The following is a 21,191-nucleotide window of genomic DNA, read 5'->3' as shown; positions in this document are numbered from 1 at the left end:
GTTAAATTATTAGCAAAAGTTACAAACAAAAGACTACCACGTTTTTTGGTCAATACCCGCGCATTGCTTGTGTGGCCATGGAATACATTGGATACATCGTATCCATCGTTCATCTTTCCCGAGTTTATATGATTGTGAACAAAATACACATTCTTCATCCGCGCTATCTTTATAGTCGGTTCAGAAGAGAGAAAATGTTGAACCTTCTGAAGAAGAATGTTCTACAATAAGTATTTTCCTTGGAAGAACGTTTGCTCCCAGAATCTGTAATGCAATTTCGTTTCATGGAAGAAAAACGTATCTTGCTCTCCAAGATGTTAGTAAATATCTGTTTGAAGTTCTTTCACGCAAATGTTAAATTTTCTTTGTGTGAAAACCTTGCACTAGATATGGAGATGTAATACAAGTCGACACCAAAAGGGGCCGCGGTGGCTCAGTGGTAGAGCGTTCACCTCTGGTGCGTGGGGTCCCGGGTTCGATCCCAGCCCCCGCCAAGTGAACTTTGTGGTGGACAAACATCGTGTGCGTGGGTTTCCTCGGGGTTCTCTCGTTTCCTCCCACTTTCTTCATTCCACCATTTCACTCATATCTCATAATCACCGTCTCCTTTAGCCTAACCGGCATAACCGTGAGACGTAAAACTCAAAGATTTCATTTCATTTCATTTTTTCGACACCAAAAGACAAATAAGATAGAAGAAATTTTGTCAGCATTCATTGTCACCCTCCTACTTTTGGGAACAATATTTCGTTCTCTTCGGTTAGGAGCGTTAAATTTCATATCTCACTGGTGATCTACATTTTACTATAACTGCGAACATCTTTTATACAAGCTATTACTATATTTAAAGAGAAGTAGCCGCTTAATTGTAAAATTTCGCTTTTCCGGCCCTCTTCAACGTTACCTAATTCCTTCTAATTAACACTTGTATGCTAAATATGGTGATATTTACGTGTCTACAGTCCTAAGTCTTCTCCCCTTTATTAAAAGTAGTCTATATGTACTTTAAGATTTGAGTATTTTCAGCGTTATCAAATAAATTTCCATTTCTTGATGTTTGATCAGCGTTCGTATATGAAAGATACCAATCTTCATAAAGTTACACTGGAATTCGAACCATATAAGGACCCACTGAGAATCGAACCCATATCTGCGACACGAAATGTGAGAATGGGGACACTGAAAAGGCTCTGTTACTGGCAGGCTCTAATACGTGTATTTCATCACAGACCCATTGTTGCTTCCTCATGTTTTAAGTTTTTTCTGTATGTTTTAAGTTGTTTGTAACTTACAATAACATTTCTTCTTTCTTCATAGAACACCCTCCATCGCCGACCACAACCATTTTACCAACTACTACAACGAAGTTTACAACTGTGACAACGCCAGGGACAACTAGTGGTAGGTAACAAGTACTTGCTAATAAAAAAAAATAATTTATTGGTATTATATGCATATATTTATCATTCTAAGTTCAATATGTTACAGAATAAAATACTCTAATGTGCACAGTGGAATAGATCAACACACTAATATTATGTAGTATAATATAATATAAAGGTAACCAAAAAAGTTCTGTTGCTTTTTGTGGAGGTCTGTGTTCAATTGGCCCTCACACCATGAGTTGAATGCGAATGGAAATAAGGCGAAGGTCATTTGATGGTGTTGTTATATCTAACATATTACATGTTTGTGGCAGTTCAGTTACACCGTGAAATTGCGTAAGGCCAATGAACATGGGACCTCCACAGAGCGTCATAAGGGCGTGTGTGTTGTACGAGTTCAAACTAGGGTCAAACGCCGCTGCAGCGGGGCGGAAGATATGATAGGCATTTTGTGAGGGTATTGTGACTACGTGGACAGTGCAACGGTGATTTAACAAGTTCAAAGATAATGACGAAACACTCGAAGACGTTTTGAGACGAACACTTGTACAAAATGACGATCTTGAGGCAGCAAGTGAGTTGAATAGGGCCAGACATGAGAGGAACTGGGACTACAATTCAGTGTAAGTGGAGAAACCATTCATCAGCACTTCCATCAACTTGGGAGGCACTACAAGTTGGGGCGGTGAGTCCCGCATGATTTGTCTCCGGGCCAGAAGGCAACGCGAGCAGACACTTGTGTTTCTTTGTTATCTCGTCTGAGGAAGGAGCCATTTCCGGACAGGATTTTGACATGTGATGAGAAGTGGGTCTTGTACGAAGCTCCACGACGCCGTCATCATTGGTTAGCATCCCATGAACCGGTTCCAAAACAGCCGAAACCAGCACTGCACCAGAAGAAGGTCCTCCTGTGTGTTTGGTGGACTGCTCGCGGCATTATGCATCGGAAATTGCTACCAGCTGGTCAGAGCATCTATGCAGCTGTGTACTGTCAGAAGTTGAGCCGTATTCAAGAAAAACTCAAAATTCTGGAGCCAGCACTTTCGAATGGCAAAGGGGTCCTCTTGTTACAGGATAATGCTAAGCCCTACGTCGCTAGGATGACCCAGAACACCATTCTACGCCTTGGATGAGAAACACTATTGCATCCACCAAATTACTAGTAGAGGTGCGAACGTGCACTTGATGTCTTTTTCGCTTCACGGCCCACGAAGTTCTACCCCGATGGAATCCATGGCCTTCCAGAACGTTGGCAGAAGGTCGTCGACGCTGATGCGGACTATTTGTGATCTCTCAGGTACGTTTTAGATGACATATCGATGTTCGAAGGTGGTGGGTGAAAAAGCGACAGAACTTTCTTGGTTACCTTTATATTACCAGCTGAACCTGCACTCTCTACACAGCGCATCATTCACATATGAGCACGAATCTCCTTCTCATTCCTTATAACATATGTACATGTACCTTTATCTACACAAGTGAAAGACCTCTCGATAAAAATCGGCAAGGGGTACCATAAAGGGGTACCATCGATTAGTTTTTCAATATCTCGCACCGTTTGGAAGATTTGAGCCTACTTCCGGTTGAGGTTTCAAATTCTTGTATGATCAGTGGTTTCTTTCTTCTTGCGTGCAGTACGTAATAAACAAATTCATTACACATACAATTAATTATAATGTAAGTCATATATGGTGTTCGTTGGGCTAAAGACTCCAAACAATAAAGATTCACCTTAGACTGGATAAATGGTTATCCTTTGTCTTTCATTATGATTTGGCTATGAAACAAACGCCATATATATATATATATATATATATATATATATATATATATATATATATATATATATATATATATATATATATATATATATATATGGATTTGATGCTTATGCTAATTTTTAAAATTTCAAAATTTGTAGTGTACCCCTAAAAATGTAAGAAAGAAATAACGACCATTTTTAAATATTGAATTAGAACTGAACAATCTACACAAAATTTGCAACCGATCGCGATCAGTGAAAGCGGCATCTTTGTAGAGCCTATGGATTTCGAGAATTTACTGTCGAAAATATTGGCCACAAATATATAAACTTTTCTTGGCCATAAACATATAAACTTAGCATTTTAATATATAGATATATAGATGCTTCATTAAAAATTGTAATAAAAATTTTCAACTCTAAAGACAAATATTAACAATGGTTCGCATCAATATATGCTAAAATATTTAGTTACCAGAACGTTTCCGATGATATCTTCTATCATCTTCATCATGTTTGAAACATCTCTTGGTCGTGGCCACTATCGCGTCGACAGCCCAACAGTTGCTCATTCCAATGAATTTGAACGCAAGAGAGTCCCGAAAACTCGGCCTAATGCGGACCGAAGTGCGGCTGAGCTTGTGACAAGTGCCCCGAAGTGCCGGGTTATCGGGAATGGGATTTAAAAAGAATAAGTACGCTGCGTTTCCTCAGAAACAGTGTTGCCAATTTGGGGGAAAAGTCGCTAAATCTAGGGGATTCGCATTCCAGGATAGCGACAGAAAATAATTTTTCCGATTAGCGACTTTTTTGGTGATTTTGGAATGACGATTTGGCGACTTATTTACAAATCTAGTGACTTTTGTACTGCGGACAACTCATCATAAAATAAGTACTATTAGCTCGAATCAGTTCAGATATATGTTTATTTCCTTTTGCTTATTTGAATCAGTGCAGATGTTGACGAGCTGGGAAAGTACATAACATTTATCTCTATTTTCCCGCTTTGATTGCTGTTATCTCTTACCTTCTAACGGGGACCAACTCCAGCTTTTAATGTCCTTTAGTTTACAGAGCTTCCGTTTAGAAGCACAAATATTTCATTAACGATAGTAAACAGATTATCTGTAGAAGCGTGAGTAGAAGTGAAGTAAGATTTTTCCTAGACCTTGAATATTGTTCGTTTTTCTAAACTTATTTTTGATTTCGTTGAAGCAAAATTGATCATAAAGTTTTATATATATATATATATATATATATATATATATATATATATATATATATATATATATAAGAGGCAAAACTCCACGAAAATTATAGCGACTTTTCACCCAAAATTGGAGTCATTTCATCTCCTATTTGGCGACTTTTTGTATCAGCTTGTTGGCAACACTGCTCAGAAAATAAAGTACTGTACTTGTATTGGTATATCTGTATTTGTTGCTTGAGAATACAGCAGAGAATAAACTGACCCTGGCAAAGGTTGCAAGTAGATTGAAACGGCTCAGCGCCAGACACGTGGTGAAGGAGTGTGAGTGTAACGCTGCAGAAAGAAATGCGGGAAGAGGACATACGCACGCGGACAATGACCCTGAACGGGTCTGCGCGCGGTTTTTCCACCCTGCCATGGTGTGTTCCGAGTTATCCTGATTGCCGGGTTATCGAGTGTTGAGTTTTAGAGACTACAATATTCAAAATAACTCAACTAACTCCTCTTGTAATGTATTGTATGGAAAATTGTAGTATTCGCGCCAAGTCGTGAAGCTTGAGCTTGATCTATCTATTTCACCACCCAATAGAATGCAAAGGTGTGTTCTGGTCGTCAATCCCCACCCATCAAGTTTTGTCAGTGTCGTCTCTCGCGCTACACGGAAAACATCTCTCGAGAGTACAGTGTTGTCGGATTGGCGCCAAGTTCCGTTTTTTATTTTTTTTTTGGTTGCATTATATGTTCGTTGTTACTATTCGTGTTATTGTTACCATTTTAGAATAATTGTTGCACAGTTAGTGTTATGCAGTGTTATTATTTTTATTTTTTTAAATACTCATTTACTGTCTTCAAAGTTTGGCAACGTTGTTGGTGAATTTCAGCTGTTTGACGTTTCCCCAAGTGTGCGCTCGGGAAGCGGCTCCGCGAATTGTACCGAAGTTTTCCGATATATCAGAGCTTAAGCAAAAGATTTCTGTGATTGGTTTAGAGCCCAAGCTTCACGACTCAGCGCGAGTACTATAAATGAAATGTTATGGCCGACGCTAAGAGATCTGATTAAGAATAACAGGTAATGTTTTAAAGAACGCCTCTGAAGATGATAGAAGAAACGTTCCGATAATTACATAACTTGACTATACTGTTTTAATCATGCCTAAGTTTAATTTCTAACTAATAATGAAAAATAATAACTAACTAGTAGGTAGTAATTCCTTCACAAATAAAAATAAGGCTTATAAATATACTTGTGTGAAATACGTTTAGATATGGTAATAGTAGAATGATACAGTTTCAAACCAAAGTTTTTTAAATGATGAACGCAGAACCGAACTTTTGCAATTATTCTAACAATTCTTATCTGAATTTTGAATATAGCGCAGCCTTTGATATACGAGGGGCATCCAGTAAGTTATCTACCTAGACAGGATTGAATGCAGATAGGCTCACCTGGTCATCACTGTTTTTCGATATAGTTCCCATGGAGGTCTATGCACCGTTACCACTTTGTGGACAGCGAAGAACTTCCAGAGAAAAATAGTGTTTGTCATGGCCTGCAAACCATGATTTTCCCCTCAGAAGGCTGTGTGCGGAACTTCTTCGGGGGAGAGGAATCGTGGTGTTTCCACTACATAGACTCCTGCTTACTCTTAGAATCCCAATTGTAGATCTAGGTTTCGTCCCCAACTTTTGCAAATACATTGTTCGTGGCGTCACATAAACTTCGCTACGCCGCGTAACACAAATACTCCGTTCACGGCCACTGTATTGCTCCGACTGACCTCAAATTGTGCAGCAGTGTTCCCTGCAGTGGCCTTGACGTGCGTGTAAGGCGTCATTATCTTTCGCCCTTCTCCCTTCTTATCTGGACGCCCTTTGTATTTTGTCGAGGATTGATACCATGAGCATCATCAACATGGTCAACCATCGTTAAACTACTGTTAGATCACAGTACCTTCAATTCTTCTCCACAATCATCTGCCGTGGACAGTAAGTTATCTTTTATGTGGCTCCACAGAGCTTCTTAATTTCGTCACACTATTGTGTATGTTGACATTCACTAGATATCATCTTGCCTGTTGGTATTCAGTCAAAAATTGCTTTTGAGATCCTCGTGGTCATATGGTTAGTGACGCATCTTTGCTGTGGGAGACTCGTGTTAGATTCTCGGTGGGAGATCATGTAGTTCGAATCCCATGTTATGCTGTAGGTCCATGTCTCATATAATCTCGGTGCTGAAAGGGACGTTAATGTCCTGAAAAATGTATACACTCTTAGTCATCCTGTATCATGATACTGGCATTGACAATTCTTCTGAAATTTAAGTATGTTGTAGAATGGTTTTCCGCTCAACAGATGTCGTCATTGTCAATTGTTTTCAGTTAAAATTGTTATAGTACGGTTGCTTGCTCAACAGATGTCGGTACTGTCAGTACGGTTAGTGAGATAAGAAAATGTCAGGTGCACGCTTGACGTTCGAGCAGCACATGTAAGTACGTTTTGAAATGTTTTGTGAGGTTTGGGAATGCCATCGAAGTACAGCGTCAGAGGAGAGGGGAGTTTGGTACTGAACCACCAACCCGCCTAACAATCAACTGCATTGTTGACAAGTTTGAAGCGCATGGCACGACGAGCAGTCTCTACAGCTACAGCGGTCAATGTATCAATGGAGACCAATGCACATGTCTCTGTAATCTTCTGGCAAAGTTTCTCGAGCGTCCCAAGCAATGGTCAACATTTCGAATATCTAATGTAAACATATGCTTATTTGAAGGTTTGTAACACATGTTTGAACAACAATTAAATGTAATTAAGACATATGATACATAGTTTTTTTTTTTTTTTTTTTTAACAGTGTATGCATTTCTCTGGCGGACTCTGTATAACCAATCAACAATACCTTTATTTTTACGATAATATCCTTTACTCCTACCATATTCCTTATCCAAGTGACTCTTTTTCTTATCTTTACGGGTAATTCTTAACACATATTTCTCTATGCTTTGCTGTGTAGTCTGCAGACAGCAAACGTCTGATTTTGTTAGTACCAGGGTTGGCAAAAACATGCTTTTTATTTAAAAAAAAAAAGTTTTTTGGTTTAAACCTGTTTTTTTTTTTTTTTGTTTGTTTGTTTGTTTGTTTAAACCAGTTTTTTGGTGTAAATTATTTGCTTTATATATTTATATCTCATATGGACAGAAATAAGTTTGTTCGATCTTGGCGTTATTATACAACAACCGGGTTATGAAGGAAGGGATAACATAAGCTTAAAGCGGAATCCAAACCGTTTCTCGACTTATATCCGAAACAAATTATACTCCATTTGAACTGGAAACCGGGACTAACTGGCCACAAATGCGATACGTCTGCCGACTCACTCACGAATGACTCCTGATATGTTGTACTGATCTTTACATATTTTAAATATAATTATCTAATTGTCAAGAGTCATTTGAGAAGGACAAGTGAAACCATTATACAGAATTACATATTGACAATTTCAAAATACTGCAGAGTTAGGGATGCGCACGAGACGGGTCGAGACAGGATTTTCCTGACAAAATTTGAGTCGAGACACGGCTCTTCCAATAGAAAAATATACATTTTTCGAGTCGAGACATCACTTTTACAGCACATTTTCGAGACGAGACAGCCACAAATCTTGTCTGTGCGCATCCTTATGCAGAGTACAAAAGAATTAATTAAGTACAAGTTAGTTCACTACGACATTTATTAGTCCAAGTTAAAGAAATACAAGGACTTAATTTGCGTATCAGTACGAAAAGTGAATAAAGATAAGAATTACTTAAGTTCACTTTGGCTCTGAGGCACTTATACATAAATAGATACCAAAGATACTTCTGATTTCAGTAAATGCCTCTCGTGGGGTTTGTATGACCCCTCCCCCCAAAAGTACAGTATTTCGATTTATTTTAGCAGTAGTAAACATTATTAAAACGAAACAATATTTAGAATTTTTCTTTGCAATTGCAATTACATAACAATAATAGTAAACTATTAAAAAAATCACAAAAGAAACATTCATAAACTTATATAAAAAAAGTTGCTTTTGTAGTATAATCTCTGAGTAATGAATGGAGAATTTAGGTCTGAATATAATACGAATAATATGCCGCAATGACACGCGATAACCCACAAATGTGTATTCATCAAGATTTTACGAACACTTACACTTTTACAACATTTTTCATTTTTTGGTTTAAACCAGTCTGTTGTTGTTGTTTCTTTTTCTTTAAAAAAAATCAGCTGGTTTAAGCCAAGGTTTAAACCACTTCGGTTTACGTCTTCGATCTACACGTCACCAATTTACTTTTCAGTAAAATGCTGTTCTTTTGTAATGCACAGTAGCCCAGCTCAATACGAGGGTCACTACGAAAGTTTTGAGATTCGCATTGTTGTGGCACAGTATTTGAATTCCAACAATTGCGTTCGGTAGTGGTATCCAGAGCGAAGAAGCGAAGCAAGTTTCAACTCGACTCGCTTATCGGTGTGGCCGTATCGCCTTCACTTGTTTGTTGATGTGAGCAGTATTCGACTGTCTAGAGTGGAGCTGGAAAGGGAACATTTTCGGGCAATGATCCTTTACGATTTCAAAAGTGGTTTGAACGAGACACAAAGCCTTGACCGTTTGCATGGGGGCATTTGGGTACCTTGCTCCTTCCCGTGCTACAATTTTTCGGTGCTTTGGTGAATTCAGAAGAGGCCGGACATCGCTTAAAGATGAAGAGAGAGCTGGACGTCCGGCAACAGCTGTGTCAGATGAAAACATTGCCGATGTGGAACAAATGATTCGAGAAAATCCTCGAACAACTTTCAAGGACATTGAATCTACAGTGAACATTGGATCGCCAGCAGTAACAAAAATTCTTCATGATCATCTTCGTCTCAGGAAGGTTTCATCTCATTGGGTGCCTCACACTTTGACTGAACAGCAGAAGCGCATGTGTGTGGAATGGTGTGAAGAAATGCTTGGAAGATTTGATGGAGGCAATTCTCGACGCGTCTCTGACATTGTTACTGGTGATGAGACTTGGATCTATCAATCTGACCCTGAAAATAAACGCCACTCTACACTTTAGATCTTTCCAGACGAAAATCCACCCACGAAAGTGAAGCGACCAAGAAGTGTGGGGAAGAAGATGGTCGCAACTTTCTTCTCGAAATCTGGCCATGTTGCAACTGTTCAACTTGAAGAACAAAGGACTGTTACTGCTCAGTGGCACACCACTGTTTGCCTAACAAAAGTGTTCCAGAAGCTTCGGGAACGGCGTCCAAGAACTGGATTGCGTGGGATCCTGCTTCATGACAACGCGTTCGCACACACGGCCAACATCATATTTCAGTTTTTAGAATCTACGGAGGTCAAACTTATGACTCATCCGCCGTGTAGCCCTGACCTGACCCTGTGTGATTTTTTCTGTTCCCCAGGATCAAAGATCGCATGCGTGGGAAGAGATTTTGCAGCCCTGAAGAAGCTGTAGTGGCTTAAGAGAATGAACTTTCAACACTTGAAGAAAAAGACTGGCAACACTGCTTCCAAAAGTGGTTTTTCGAGGATGCAAAAGTGTGTACAGTATAATGGTGAATACTTTGAGAAAATATAAGTGTTAAATTGATTTTAAGTATGTAAGTTATTTCACATCTCAAAACTTTCGTAGTGACCCTCGTATTTCTGTTAATTTATCCTGTAATGTTGCCATCTATTAATATCTTCCGTCCTAAAGGCGTAAGTATTCACTTCTAATTCCGCATTTTCATCTTCAACCCTTGACTTCCTTACGAAATTATTGGACATCACTTTCATCATTTCCAAATAAATTTGCTTCCTTCTTTTTAAATTAAGCAAATTAAACCCTTTTAGTGTATCGTTTAGTTCTAAGATGCTTTCAGCGTATAACCGATAAATTTTCTTCAGTTCCTTCTAGTTTATTGGCGAAACTTTCCTTATTCATGCATGCTCCCATTGCCGCGTACGTTTTTATGCTGTTATTCGATTTATCAACTTACATTCGTATTATCCATATCAGTACTAATTGTTTGTTTTGTTGGATTTCATAATGTTATAACACATCCACCATTTTGTTCATTTTGTTTGAAGGCCTTCTGTCATTTTTCGGGCAACATCATAACATTAATCACGACTCTATACAACTTCCTACGGTTTCTTTTCAAAAAATTGTGACATGTTTTTTGCAGGCTTTTTCTTTTGAAACTAACGTATCACCATTCAGAGAATTCCTTGAAATCGAAACAAATGATAGTCCAAGAATGTCAGGTCCGGGCTAAACGGTGGATTCATTAAAACCTCTCAGTCAAGTTTTATTAATTTCTGACGGGTTGTTTAATATGTATGCATTGTCAGTCTGGTATACGACACCATTTCTGTTGAACACTTCCGGTCGTTTCTTTTGAATTGCTAGGTGGATTCTTGTTAACTGTCGACAGTACAGTCCGGGTCTTATCATTCTGTCCGGCAGCATAAGCTCCTGATTCATAATGCCCTTTCAATCCCACCTAACGCACAACATAACCTTTGTGGGCATTAGTGTGGGGTTTTTCCACTATATAGAGCTTCTACTCTACAACGATCTTATTCACACATTGCTGTGATATGTTATCTATTTTTTATCACTTGCGATCAACAGCTTAAGAAATCGCTCTAGTTCGTCACGTTTCAGTTGAAGTTCATTTTTGAGTCAGATCATGTGCCACCTAAAAGTTGAGTTTATTTTTGTAGCAATGTTTTTCCAGATCGTGTAACAATATTTGCTGATGGATGTTTAGGTCATTGGTAATATCATGACTATTGATATGCAGATCTTGCTTAACTTTTGCCAAAATATTATCCTTTTTTGCTGCGATTAGTTGCTCGTTGAACATCGATAGGAGCATCTTGAACATCGATATTTCCGGAACTAGAGGAACTGAACCAGGTTTTGGTTGTTGCTTTTGATAGCATATCTTGCACATATAGGTCTACAGTACAAATTTCTTTACAGGCCTGCGCAGTATTTGCTTTTTCATCGAAATAAAATGAAATCAGTAGTTTTGAAAAGGTCATGAGTCAGTAAAGTTAAAGTTTTGAAAAATCGAAAAAGACTGTTTAATTTTTGAAAATCCTCATAGAAATAAAATGATTGACCTCTGTTTCAAAGAGTACAGTTTTCTTGTCATTGTACGAAATGAACCACTGGTGTGTTCCAAAATAAATAAATAAAAAGTTGAACTACAACAAACTAGCCATTTTCTGACTCATGACCTTTACAAAACTACTGATTCAGTTGTAAAATGTAGCGCAGTGTTTGTGGAAAGATAACTTATCTTTATGGAGGACTGATTATAAGAATTTCCTCATTTTGTGGTCATCTAGGCTACTAGCTTCAACTGTCAACTTCCAAATGACGTTAGATTTGATCCGTTGTCCACTCATGTATCCTTAGTTTTGGGACAATAACGCCATCTCTTGCGCAAAATGCTCAATACTTTTTTGACGATCTAATATTTTTCTTTTATCTGAGTATTACGAGTATTTCTCTTATTCATAAAATGTTACAAAGACAAACTATATTACAAAGAGGAGATTTTATACTTATAAACTATTACTCAGATGTAATTTTCTTAGTGGTAAAGAACATATTTCTTTCTTAACTTTAGTTTGTCATAATAGCAAAATTTGGTGGGAGATGCAGCAAAGATGGTTGGATGTATTATGAAACTGTATATTTCTATAGATAATATTTTAGTTATAATCTACTATCCAAAAGTATTACTTACAAGCCATTGCACAAAAATGATATCATAGTTACGAACTATTACTCTGTTTTTGATAATTATAAATTATCATAATTAATTTTATAAATTAAAACTATTTCCAGAGGCGATTTCCAAGTACTAAAAGAAATATTCTTGTCTTAATTTTAGTATGCCCTGATGGTAAGGTTTGGAAGGAATGTGCAATCCGCTGCAAAGATACTTGCATGTATTTCAAAGACCAGCTTAAAAACAAAGGATATTGTGCTGCAGATGATGACTGCGTACCAGGTAAATAAATACTCTTTTATTTGGTAGTTATATTAATTATTTGCAAATTAATATTATAAAAGAATTCTGATTTTATAAAATGTATTATTTTAAGCATTAGTATTTAGAAATCTTTCATGTAATATTATCCTATTGTCATTAGGTTAAAATCTCGTATAATGTTTAACAAAACGTTTAATAAATACAGCCCAAAAATTTGTATGTAGATTTCATATTCTTTGACATACAGTGAGGTCAAAATTGGAAAACGAACTTTTATCTTAAAGTCCAAGGTAAAGTGTTTCAAACGTGAGCAATATACTAGTATTTGTTTCCTCTGACTATGGACAAACTGAACTTATTCTTTTTGACTTGTATAAAAAGATGGCATTTTAGTTACATTTTAAACATAGTGGGCAGCTTTCAAGTAAGCGGTAGTTAATCAATCGTTAGTCACGTGATTAGTTAGGGCTGTATTAGCTCTGTACTAAGGAAGATGTAATTTTTAGTATTCAGAGTCTGTTTTGAGTTCAGCTAATAAGTTGATTTGGTTATGATTAACTAATATAACCCCAATACCTCGAGTGCAAAAAATAAATGTGACAATTACGGAAATCTAGGTGTACGTACGCGTAGTCTGTAAAACTGAAAATATATGAAATACGAAATTTGAAATGTTTTCTTTGTGGTTTGACATCACAACTTATAAATATATATGAAATCGAATTACAATTAACTTATTCATTTCTGAGGGGTATTTTTTCGGAGAGAATAAGTAGAAGTCAGTTAATATTATCAATAACAGAAGGATTATGTTTTAATTATAAGGGAAGATAATTTATCGATCAGTTCATTCACTGTTCACTTTAGAAAACAGTTCTGCTATTGTAGAGTATTCGGCTTAATAGCTGCTTCGTCGTTAATTCACCCGATGAGCTAAAAAAAAAGAAAGAAATAAAAAAAGATAGTATTCAATTGCTTTTGTATTCTTATAATGTAAGTTTACTGTGCCTAATCTTGGCTAAATCAGGGAAACCTCTGCTCTAAATTAATTAGTCACATGTGATTAGCTTAGTCAATTACTACGTGCTAACCAGAGATTCTGAATACACATCTGATAACTATCCGTTAGACAAACCCTTAGTATGACCCTAATCATACGTCAAAACGACTGTGCATAAGGCCAAGTGTGTTTTGGTAAAGCTTGATGCTAACTTAAATATAATATTTAATTCAACGATTCCATTATTCCAATGAGTAAAGTGATGCAATTCTTATATCTAATTGCTCTTACTTGAAATGAAACATATATTAAAACTTGTAATTAAACTTAGAACATTGAGTACCAGGTGCTAAACAAGTTTCAAATCAAAATAATTTGAGTATATTTTATCGCGGTGACATAGGGACATAGTAAATAAGAAACTGGAGAAGGAAAATTCAGAAAAACTAGTTTTAAAAGTATTATATTAATACTTTTAACTGTGTACTTTGTACAAATAACTGTGTACAAAACTTAAAGATGAGATAATATAAAATACTGTATAGTGGAAATTAACAAAAACCCATCAGCATACTGCCAGAAGTCTCCCACACGTGCACAGGGAGGAAAATATTGTATTATGTGACGTTAGTGTGACCCTGACGCCGAATGGGTCTCCTTCCCGTACACGAAAGCAGTGAATGAAAAGGACGAGACAATCTGCATCAGTCGAGAAGTGTTAAAGTGCATTGTGGTGGAGTTACTCACAACAACATGACCTAGGGACAATATTTGAGTATTTTACACTGAGAAGAATCGTTAGGAAGCTGGAAGATAAAAGATAAACTGTTACGAGTATGCCCCAAGGGTTTTGGAATTACTAGCAGCATTGCTTCACGTCAATGAGGAGCATTCTGAACCACAGGTAGTGCTGTGCGAAGGAGAGGTGGTGTTCGATCATGCAGAGTGTAACCTATACATTGTGAAACAGGCAAGAAAGGATCTATGTCAAACAGGGGGTGCAACTGTAAACACGTACACGGAGAAAAATGCATAATCCAGTCGGCATGTAAATGCTGTTTTTACCAGGTTACGCACGTCACCACATTAAGTAATGTTGTTTCATCAGTAGTACGATCTACACCACCGTCCAGTGAAAATTTTGTATTGTGGGACCATCATTTCAAATCTAGAATTAACGCCATACCCATTCTGACGGTGGTAACTTAGGTATGTAATGTTGTTACTACCTTCCTACGAGTGTCCCCTCTTGGTTCTTTCTAAATCTGTGACTCCCTACCTTACGAGAGTAATAGTTTTTAACACGAAATCAATCATGTGAATAAAATTATCCAATCACAGCGAGTCTAGTTCGACGCCGAACTCCAGACTTGGTATGATGTTCCCACCTGCTGTACTTTTATACATGAAATTACATTACTTAAGGAGCGTACCCGCGTAAATACGATGTATCCACATGGAAATCCTAGTCCTTTTTTTCTCAGTGTATAAGACAACTGCAAAACGCCCAACCCCACGCTCCAGTTCATGTCAACTGCATGGGAGTGGTCTCTTTGTCTGGCGACCATTACACTGAATTCCAATGACACCCACACTTCGACGACATCGTTTGCGATCTTGCCAAGAACATCATAATTGGACCGAGGAGGAGTGGAGTCCTATTTTATTCTCTGATGAGAGCAGATTCAGTGTGAGTAGTTATTCTGGATGTACACTCATCTGGTGAGAGGTGGGAACACGCAATGAACCCAAAAACATTTTCAAAGTGACCATTTTGGTGGTTCAGAGTTCTTGTGTAGAGAGATATAAGGTTGCATGGGTATACGGACCTCTAAATTTTGAAACGCTGTCCGTCAACATTTTTGTGAAACTATACTTCTTCTCTACGTTCATCTTTTCAGAGGTGCATTCAGCACCGAATTCTATATTTATGATAATGTGCGACCACATCGAGCTGCGCAAGTGGCTTAGCTCTTGGAACGAGAGAATATTTAGCGAATGCACTAGCCTGCCTGTTTCCACGACTTGAATCCCATCGAGCATATTTGAAATACTATGAGGAACATTTCACTGCAAGTCCAGATTGCACCAAGGACCATCCAGCAGTTGTTAATAGTGCTGGTGGAGCAATGGAACTCCATACCATAACAACTCATTACCAACTTTATGAACAACTTGGGAGCACATAGCAAAGTGTTGCTGTTCGTAGTGATCACACACTCTTTTAAGGACCATATTACTCCCTCTATAACTTAATGGTAGGGATCATTAATCGTAGTGGTTCCAGTATAAGTTATTGCCTCTGTATAAAACTCCGATTTTTGTTCTTCTAATCACGTATTTGTTTCTGTTGTTTCCTGTTTCATATTGTGGCACTACTTTTTATGTATTGTAAAGTTTTGGAATTTCTCATCACCTTTTATTATAAATGTTCTCCTCTTGAACACAAAATATTACAAATAAATACAAGTTCCTCTAACTATTTAGAGGTTTGTTTTTGAAGTTTAAAGGAATCCACTGAACATGCGTCTTGGATAGATGCCTTTCAATGACCGGGCGTCTTACAAGGAGAAGGCAGAGTTTGGTAAGTGCACTTCGGAGCCATTGCTTGCGAGGTGGTAGTGCACGTTTAAAGAGTTAATATTACAAACTGGGAGAACGTAATGGCCAAAAGTAACGGAGAAAAACCGTCTACTCGCCGCATATATCGTACGACGCACGAATTTACCAAGTGATTGTGTGCCAGAGTGAGTAAAATCTAACTTATGTGTAAAGTGTCCCGGGTTCGATTCCTACATCTTTCTTTTTTGCTTCAACCAATAAAGTAGGCATTTGTAACTATAAGTAAAATATTAATTCAGCGTATGTTTATAATGCATAAAACAATAGAAATTTTCAAATCACTTGTAAAATCTTTCAACGTTCCATGTTAACTTGCAAACAAAATTTAATCTATTCCGTAAATATACTGATATCACGAGTTATATTATGGTTACGACCAGTGGCGTATTTACGATTTTATTTCGGGGGGTATTTACGATTTTATTTCCAACTTTTGTCCTGGAAATTTGAAAATTCTCCAAGATATTTAATTTACTTTAATATAGTAAATAACATTTCGGGGTGGGCTTAAGCCCAGAAGCGCCCCCCTTAAATACGTCAATGGTTACGACAATCGTTGTGTAATAAATGTTCTTGACGCTTCGTGTCTACATCTGTTGATAGTTTGCGAATTACAAAGGAGTTGAGGGGGAAATCCCCTTTGCTAATACTGGATGTTGCTATAACCAAAGGAAATTTCTTCCTCATTCTCCTTGTAATTCTAACACTGTCTACAGATGTAGATACGAAGCGTCAAGAACATTTTTTACACAACGACTGCGGTAACAATAATATTTACGGAATAGATTAAATTTTGTTCCTAACGTAGTTAACATGGAACATTATAAGATTTTATAAGTGATTTGAAATTTTCTATTGTTTTATTCATTATAAACATATAGTGAATTAATATTTTACTAATAGTTACAAATGGCTACTTTATTGGTTGAAGCAAAAAAAAGAAAGATGTATGAATCAAACAGGAATTGAACCCGGAACCCTTTACCCATGAGTCAAAGATTTTCCTCACTTTGCCACGCCGACACTTGGTAAATTTGTGCGTCGTACAATATATGCAGCGAGTAGAACACTTTAAGACGGTTTTTCTCCGTTATTTTTGTCCATTGCGCTCTCCAGTTTGCAAGATTAATTCTTTAAATGTTCACTACCAACTCGCAAAACATGGGTCCGAAGTTCACTTACCAAAGTCTGCCTTCTCCTTGTTAGAGAAGTAGAAAGGAGCTTAATGATCATGCGTTTTAGAGCGTATAGGAAGGGTAACTCTCTATGACCATGTGTCTTAGAGAATTTGGTAATTAGGCACCTCTCAATGATCGAGAGGTAGAAAGGAGCTTATCTATTAAATAAGTTGATGGTGGTTTTAACAAAGGTCAATGTCTCAGTTTGCTTTATATAAGGATTTCTCAAAGTTTGAGTTGCGCATTCGTTTAATTAAGCGATTACTTTTATGCAGAAAGCAAGCATACGTATCTCACTGATCCCGGAGGTAGCAAATGTGATGCTTATCCAACGTTCAAACCGAAACTACTAGAACAACAACGAAAGTACAATATATATGTTCTATAATTAACGAAAGAATAATTTGATCCGGAAAAATGCATTTATCTCAGTGTTTAAGGAAAATTATATTAGTAAATTTCTCGTATTAACGAAAAATGTAGAAAATACAATTGATAAGGTACATCACTCACGTGACACAATAAGGTGCCGCGGTGGCTCAGTGTTAGAGCGTTCACCTCTGATGCATGGGACCCTTGATTCACCCCAGTTCGCGCCGCCAAGTAAGCTTTTGGTGGACAAACATGTGTACGTTGGTTTACGACCGTATACGTTGGTCGAGGTTCTCCCGTTTTCTCCCACTTTCTTCATTCCACCATTTCATTCATTTCTCATAATCACTTTAACCTAGCCAGCATAACCTTGTGATTTACAAATCATTTCATTTTTTTAACGTGACTCTATATTTACTGAAATCGAATAACCACCATTTGCGTATGGGTATTTCGAAAACTATTGGCTAGTGTCAATATTTCGATATTATCAATAAGTAACAATGATATTAATGTTACCAATTCATTTTCTTCAGGTTTTTGTTCGTTTTTACTTTAATATGTTTGATTATTTTTGCTGTAGATTCCAGTACGGTATTTTTCAGTATTGAAATGGTAAAGAAAAGTGATATTGTACATAATTTTAATAACAGTAGGTTAGATTCAGTGAATTGTCATTAAAGTATCAGTTTGAAACAATGTACCTTCCATGTTTATTCAATGTTAATTGTGTAATCTTTTTCAGTGAGCAACTCTTAAAAATCTAAAATCAAAATCATTCAAATCTACTTTTTAAAAACACAAGATGTGCTAAACATTAAAAAACTCATATTATAACAGTGATAATCATTGTTACGATCCGTATTCTTATATTTAGTAGAAACCACCACTTAAGGAAAAGCTAAAATCCTTGAGGAAAATCGTTAAATTGAAGTTATCCTGTAAATAGTTTAAATGTTTAATATATTTCGCATTTGAGTTTTAAATTAAATAAGATTTTGTAAAAGCTTTATATTGAAGAGAACGAATGATCTTCTATACTTAGATTGCGTTGATCCTGAACACAACTGTCCTGAAGGAAACAAATGGAGAGATGAAGATACATGTGTAGAAATTGAAGATTGCACGTGCTATAATAAACAAAATGGAAACGTACTAAGGGTATGTTTATTTTTCTTCTAGTTAAAAACATTATTACAAGTAGTATTGCGTAAATTTTAGGAAAATGTGTAGCACAGTTAGAGGAATACATGCAACATAGATACAATCAGTTCCAGCAGAAGAAATGTTATCACAGTTCTTACTTATAACGAACGACAATTTTTACAATCAGTTCCAGCAGCATAAAGAATAGCAGTTATTACTGATAACGAACGACATAATTTTTACAATCAATTCTAGCAGAATAAAGATTATCATTTATTATTGGTAATGAACGATGTACAATCTATTTGATACAACTAATTCTTTCTGACAGTTGCTTTGCTCTGTGTTTTTCCTTTCTGCATGTCGTCATAACAATCAGGCAAGGAGAACTGTTTCTATGGCAACAGCACGTTCAGCCAATTATAGTGACTCGTTTCTCTGCAATGGTAAACATTCCACCCCTTTCTACACTTGCTAACTTGAATATAAACAAATTCACATTGTTTTAGTAGAATATGAACTTAAGTAGTGGACCTGCTGGTTATTAAGAGCATTCTTTTTAGTTCCCTTTTGTGTCATTTAATTTTATAAAACTGAGATTTACTTGCAGTTAATAATTTCGTGTTTCAATACCCAACGCAAAAGATGGCAACACAGCATTGAGTTGTCAGAAAGGACAAGTAGTATTAATTACAGTATAATTTTTACAATCAGTTACAATGGAACATTTTAATTTGTATGTACTGTAATTTCTTAACCTTTCACAAATTAAGCAAGACATGTTGCAATACAGTACTTACATTGAAGCAAGGAAATTTCTTAGAGAACGCTAATAAATCTAAAACTGAATCAGAAGCTTAGATATACAATCTGTACTATTAATATATTTAATATTCTATTTCATTCATTTTAAAAACCACTATGTTTTCTTCTTCTCTTTCTGATATTTATTGTATATCGATATTAGTCACAACTTATATTTTCTGCTGTTTTACTGTATTATTTTCTTTCTGATATTCATATCGATTTTAGTCACAATTTATATTTTTTTGCTGTTTTATAGTATTACTACATTTTTTATGTTCTTTTTTCTATGTTGTTGACAGCCTGGAGAAGTGGTACAAGTAACTGATTGTACTTCGTGCCAATGTGTGAAAAATGAATATATCTGCATCCACCAAAACTGCTCTAGTCAGACAGTAAGTATATTAATATATTGTGAAATATACAATGCATTATTTTAATGTACAAGTTACACTGTCATTCCATATACAGTTACCATACTTCAGTGAATATTTTACAGTTAAAAATTTTCCATCCTTTCAACACTGTTTGAAGTAAAATTCAAATATATTAAAATTTATTCATGATTGTAACATTGTATTTAGAAGCTTTCGTTCCATAAGAACCGAGTTTGTGATGATAAACAACAGGAAGATAACTAAAGAAAATAGAAGTGAATTAACTCGCCCACTGAATGAGGTTTTATATGGGGTACGTAATCCTGGGGATGGGAGGATTTTTCCTACCAAGCATCTTAAGAGGATATACCTAAATAATGCAAATGTGTATACAATGAACATATTCACACAAACAAAAGTTTTAAATATATGCCTACTCAAAAAAAGTGGTTCAGTTTAGCGTAAAACGACCAGATGTTCAACTTTATCCGTGGTTCTATTGTGACGAGATGAATAATTTATTCTCTAGCATAGACTTTTACATATCCAGGAGAAAATAACTACAAAAAAGATCTTTGTATTTCAACAGCGAAACATCCTGATCTCTCGCAAACGTCCTTGATATGGGAACTCAACACTGTGTGGATAAAACACCATCGAATATGGGATAGTTTTGTAGTTGATGAATTATATAAAATTAGAAAGCTTTCTCAAACAGACAGGCTGTTTTTCAATCTTAATAGAAGAGTATACAGACAGGTTTGCGGACAAACTTGTTCTTCAATGTGACATATGTGTACGAAGAAAATAACCCTTGCTATCATTTTTTAAAAATAAATTAGTGTCTGTAAAAGATGCAGATACAAATCCGCTTGAAAAAGAAAATAAGCTCTTTTAAAACAAAGATGGCATAGACATTCTAAATCTTAAAGAAAAGCTTCTTGGATTTGATTCAGACTCGGCTGCAGGCTTTAGTTGAAGAAATGATGGTGCCGCTGCTCAAATTAGAAGAAATATTAATCCGTGCCTAATTAGCATTCATTGCATAGCACATCGAATGGTTATTGTTTCCAAGAGAGTCTTTGGTGTTGTTAATACCATCAGCAACTTTGAACAGGTCTAATTGTTAGATGAACTTATTACTTGATAAAAGTTTTGTTCCTGTACGGGAGCCATTTCTGTAACCGTAAGAAGAAACTTCAGATACTGTTAGCGTTCGATTCTGGATGTCCTTGTTCGGGCTTAACTATTTCTGTAACTGTAAAGTTCGTATTACTTCACTCTCCCTTTCCGGT

General features: G+C 36.4%; 1 protein-coding gene across 1 annotated transcript in view; it reads left to right on the top strand.

Annotated features, from left to right (window-relative positions):
- Hml (hemolectin) overlaps nucleotides 1-21,191 on the top strand; it is a 403,631-nt gene that overhangs the window by 140,267 nt on the left and 242,173 nt on the right. The window contains exons 40-43 of the mRNA XM_081740590.1: nucleotides 1,318-1,401; nucleotides 12,296-12,415; nucleotides 18,615-18,730; nucleotides 19,822-19,914. Of these exons, the coding sequence (XP_081596716.1) occupies nucleotides 1,318-1,401; nucleotides 12,296-12,415; nucleotides 18,615-18,730; nucleotides 19,822-19,914 (413 nt within the window). The remainder of the gene's footprint in view (nucleotides 1-1,317; nucleotides 1,402-12,295; nucleotides 12,416-18,614; nucleotides 18,731-19,821; nucleotides 19,915-21,191) is intronic.

This window comes from Thermobia domestica, chromosome 15 (genome assembly GCF_964235325.1).
Source record: "Thermobia domestica chromosome 15, izTheDome1.hap1.1, whole genome shotgun sequence".
Classification (NCBI taxonomy): domain Eukaryota; kingdom Metazoa; phylum Arthropoda; class Insecta; order Zygentoma; family Lepismatidae; genus Thermobia; species Thermobia domestica.
The sequence above is the reverse complement of the archived record's forward strand: the minus strand, read 5'-3'. Positions and strand labels throughout refer to the sequence as shown.